The sequence below is a fragment of the Phaethon lepturus genome, unplaced genomic scaffold (assembly GCF_000687285.1).
Source record: "Phaethon lepturus isolate BGI_N335 unplaced genomic scaffold, ASM68728v1 scaffold29731, whole genome shotgun sequence".
NCBI lineage: Eukaryota > Metazoa > Chordata > Aves > Phaethontiformes > Phaethontidae > Phaethon > Phaethon lepturus.
The window spans coordinates 1-4,361 of record NW_010516034.1 but is presented as its reverse complement, the minus strand read 5'-3'; the positions used below and the strand labels follow the sequence as shown (position 1 = coordinate 4,361).

The window sequence follows — 4,361 nt, the reverse complement described above, 5'->3', positions numbered from 1 at the left end:
ACGAGTGGTGGACGTGCAGCTTGGAGTCACCAAACTGATGCCTAAGCAGTTTTGCCCATCTCCTAGGTCGGGGTTCCATGTTGATCAGCAACCACAAACCAGTCACGGATATTTTAGGATATTTGTTAGGAAATATAAGTAACTAACAGTTACAGGATAAACCGCAGAGCACCATGGCAACCCACTCATGGAAATGTTAATAACTGGGATGTAAGGTGGGTGATTAACCTATGAAAAGCAGAACCCTAACATTAAGTTGGGTGCAGATCTATGCAGAGAAAAATGAAGTGTTCTCACCATGAACATGCACAAAAGCAGCGCGGCATTAGCAGCTGCAGTCCTGGGAGGGTCTGTGGGCAGGGGGTAGCAGAGGGTGGTCCCTGCTGCTGCCCCTCTGCCCCCCACCACAGCACTGAGCAGCAGTGGGGCGAGGGGTGATGGTGCTTCTCCCCTTCCCTTTGTTGGAGCGTAGCTGTGTTGTTTGGCTTGGCTTTGCAACAGGAGTTATAAATAAAAATGTCTCACTAAGAGTGCGTGACTCACAGTCCTCACCACAAGGATAACCTCTCTGCTAGGAAACCTGATCTGAGGACCAAACTACGGCATGCAAGAATCAAAGACATTGCTTAATTAATATATTTAATCCAAACTTGGAATGGACAAGCCACTCACCCTACCTGGGCTGGGCTGCTGGGAAAGGTGCCAATGCCTCACCAGCCCCCTGTCCTGTGCCATCCCTGACCTCCGGCTACCGACAGCCCAGCCCTCGACCTGCTCCAGGGCCCGGTGGTTTCCCTCAGACTGCAGCGGGGAGCTGGGCAGGGGCTGACGTGGCCTCCAGCAGCTCCAGCCAGGTGTGCCTCAGCCCGAGGGGGCAGCTCGTGGGTGCTGGTGTCACCTCACCTTGCTCAGGCGGGCTGGGACATTGGGACCAGGGACGTGCTGAGGCATCACCCCTGGCACAGGAAGCTGCTGCCCTTCAGAGGCTAGGGCTGCAGTGCCTCTCCCAGCTGGCTGCATGGCTCCATCCCACTGCCGCTCTCTGCCCACGGTGCTGCCTGTGGTGCCCAGCTACCTCATCCTCCCACTGTGCTGCTGTCCCGAAGCCGGAGCCTGGCCCCATGGGAAGAGGGACGCCCTGTGCCCCAGTGCCCCAGCCTGTCAGGACCTGGTTTATCCCAGGGGTAGGCGATGGTGGGGCGACAGCTGGCTGGGGGATTTGCTGAGGGCATTATTTAATGCTGCGGGTAAATGGAGAAACAGCAGCTAATTCTGGAGACAGTAATCCTCTTCCTCCCCCGGGGATGGGGAGTGTGCCAGTCACGCAGCCACCGGCGGAACCTGGGGACAAGCCCCCAGCAGCTCCTCAGGCGTGCTGTGGGCCAGAGTGACTCCCAGACCATGGGTGATGTACAGAAGGTAAGTGGGGTCCGGTGACACCCTGCCTGTGCCAGGGTGTGTGTGCCGGCACCAGCTCCCGGCTGCGGTGTCAAGCAGCCTGGCAGAGCAGGACCAGGGCTGTACCCTGGGCTTATCCCCCCAGCACACCCAGGAGCTGGCAGGGCTCCCAGGGCAGGGAGAGCACACCCGGGGCGGGGAATGGGGCTGGGCAGATCTTCCGTGAGGCCACCCTGAGGCTGGAGACCTTGGAGCCAAGCCCTGGAGCTCAGTCACGCCATAGACACAGGGTACCCATGGCCAACAGTGCGCCCAGATCCCCCGTCCAAAACAAGGGTGCTCTGCCACGACCTGACACCCCACAGGGCGCCCCGAGCACCCCACGCCCCCAGGGGCTGCTCTCCATCATCCAGAGGCTGAAGGGCTCCCTGGAGCAGGAGCTCCGCATCGTCCTGCTAGGGCTGGACAACGCAGGGAAGACCACGCTGCTGAAACGCCTGGCATCCGAGGAGGTCAGCACCATCACACCCACCCAGGTAGGTGCTGCTGGGGGCCACGGGCGGCAGGATGGTGGCAAGTCCTACCCTTTTCTTGGGTGATGCCAGGGTTTGTGTCCCCACGCAGGGCTTCAACATAAAGAGCATCCACTCGCACGGCTTCAAGCTGAATGTCTGGGATATCGGGGGGCAGCGCTCCATACGCCCATACTGGAGGAAGTATCTGGGCAGCACTGACCTGCTGGTGAGTGGGGTGGCCGCCCGCAGCACCCTGCAGCCCCGCGCGTGGAGAGCTGTGCCCTCTGTGTGGGACCCTGTACCCCAAGAGAGCCCTGCAGCCCCCATGCAAGGCAGAGGGCTGTGCAGCTGGGCGAGGAGGAGACAGTGACTGTCCTTTTTGTCCCCATGGCAGATTTATGTCATTGACAGTGCAGACCAGAAGCGCTTCGAGGAGACCGGGCAGGTATGAGGGGTCTGGGGCAGGGGGTGGCTGTGGGGTCCTGGGGCTTAGACCTGGCTGTCACCAGCTCTTTGAGGACTGGAGCAGGGAGTGAGGCTGCTCTCTACCCTGCAGCAGCACTGCTGTGGGGGCCATACTGACCCCAGAGCTATGTGGGAAGTGCTCGTGATTGGGGTCTCAGCACCTAGAGCCACCCCATCCCATGGTAGATCTGTGCCCAGCAGCTCCCTGCAAGCTGGGTGTGAAGCCCCAGGGGTACCCAACATAGGGGTGGCTCTGGTGAGAGAGACTCCTCAGTTGCCAGCCTCACGCCCTCCTCTTGCCTCCCCAGTGCCAGGTTAGCAATACGTCCAAGCAAACGTTTACGAGTAGCAAATTCAGAGTTACAAACCCTGGGAATGAAGCTGGAGAGGGGAAGGTGAGACACCGAGTGCCAGTCTTGGCTGTACCAGCACCAGACGGCAGTGTGGGTGTACCAGACAGCACGGGGCTGACAGCAGCCTCCTGTAGCTGCCCTTTGCTCAAGGCTCTTGGTGACAGGAGCGTGTCAGACCCCAGGTAATACTGCGTGCAGCTCCTGGGCTCTCTATAGGGCAGATGGAGCTTCAGGGGTGCGTGTCTCTCCCTCAGTATGTCGAGACCTCGCAGCTTCTTTGGCTGCAGTAAGAGCACCAGAGAGAGGGGGAGTGAGGCAATTTGGGGAGCTGGGGTGCCCCAGTCTGCCCCTGGGCAGCACAGGCAAGTGGACAGGCAGCTTTGTGGAGGAGGGCGGCAGCAGGCAGCAGCTCTGGGACATGGTCCTCTCTTGACAGGAACTGGCAGAGCTCACGGAGGAGGAGTCTCTCATGGGGGTCCCGCTGCTGGTGTTTGCCAACAAGCAGGACCTAGTGACTGCAGCACCAGCAGCTGAAATTGCAGAAGGGCTGAGCCTCCACACCTACCGGGACCGGGAATGGCAGATCCAGGCCTGCTCAGCCTTGTCTGGGGAAGGAGTGCAGGTAGAGATGGGGGCCTGCAGGCTCTGCAGAGGTGGGAGAGGACCCAAGGATCTGCCATGCTCTTGGGGCTGTGCTCATGTCTCTCTCTTCTCTCCAGGATGGAATGAACTGGATTTTCAGACAGATCATGAACAGGAAGAAGTGAGAGCTGTGAACTGCCAGACTGGGCTGAACTACAGGTCCCCACGGCCGACCGCCCTGGTCCCTAGACTCCCCCACGAGGGCTTGGCTGGGCCCTGAGCCTCAGGCTGCCATGCTCAGGTGGGCTTCCCACCCAATCTTTCACTGATCAGTTGGCTTCCCCTCTCCCTGCCTCCTGGGTTTCCACAGGCTCCTTGTACTCTGAAACCCTCCTACAGCCCCAGTGCTGTTGGAGGGAAGCACATGTCCTATTGGGTCAAGGGCTTGCACGCCTCCAGAGCAAGAACCTGCTAAAGACTTTTCCATCCACACTGCTGGCATACCCCACAGAGGCTGCTGCAGCACGCACGTTGCCCAGGGCATGCTGGACACCCCACCATGGCAGTGGCTACACCCTCAGACATGGCACATACAGCCAGCCCGAGTGGTGTGTATTCCCCTCCGCTCCCATAGGATGCGACAGGTGCTGCCCCAGCCATGGCAGCTGGCTCAGGAAGGCCTCAGTGCAGTATCATTCGCTGGCCAAAGGAGTTCCCACGTGTGCACAGGACATGGGACTAGCACAAAGACACAGAGAGGACCTGGCCGTCACCAACAGAGGGGTTTCATTGCCTGGTGACAGCCTTGGTTGCAGCCACGCTGTACATGCCACCGAGAGGGGCTGCTCTGCAAGAGCCCCTGGGAAGGGCATTGCCCTAAATGCACCCAGGCTGGGGCTTCTGTTGCCCCGCTGAAGATGCACATCCCAAGGGCTGGAAGATCTCCCTGGCCACCAGAGCCACCGTGGTTGAGCACCTGCGCTGCCGGGGGTGGGTGGGAGACACACTGCAATGGGGCTGGGGGCTTTCTGCTGTGCCAGGACCTGGG

General features: G+C 60.1%; 1 protein-coding gene across 2 annotated transcripts; it reads left to right on the top strand.

Annotated features, from left to right (window-relative positions):
• Window positions 1-1,401: 1,401 nt before the first annotated feature.
• Window positions 1,402-3,498, top strand: LOC104627625 (ADP-ribosylation factor-like protein 3). 2 transcript variants are annotated; one of them, XM_010295952.1, is made up of 6 exons: window positions 1,402-1,419; window positions 1,791-1,934; window positions 2,023-2,139; window positions 2,308-2,358; window positions 3,168-3,353; window positions 3,451-3,498. In XM_010295952.1, exons 1-6 carry the CDS (start codon window positions 1,402-1,404, stop codon window positions 3,496-3,498), a joined length of 564 nt encoding a protein of 187 aa, XP_010294254.1. The 2 variants fall into 2 exon arrangements, with proteins under 2 accessions (XP_010294254.1, XP_010294253.1); XM_010295951.1 differs by lacking the exon at window positions 1,402-1,419 and having other exon boundaries at window positions 1,695-1,934.
• Window positions 3,499-4,361: the final 863 nt, after the last annotated feature.

What these genes read in the sequence shown, in the direction of transcription:
- LOC104627625 (XM_010295951.1), top strand. Translation starts at nt 1,695, where the DNA reads ATGGCCAACAGTGCGCCCAGATCCCCCGTCCAAAACAAGGGTGCTCTG. An exon ending in TGGGCAGCACTGACCTGCTG is followed by an intron (nt 2,140 to 2,307) that starts GTGAGTGGGGTG and finishes TCCCCATGGCAG; the next exon opens with ATTTATGTCATTGACAGTGC. An exon ending in TGTCTGGGGAAGGAGTGCAG is followed by an intron (nt 3,354 to 3,450) that starts GTAGAGATGGGG and finishes TCTTCTCTCCAG; the next exon opens with GATGGAATGAACTGGATTTT.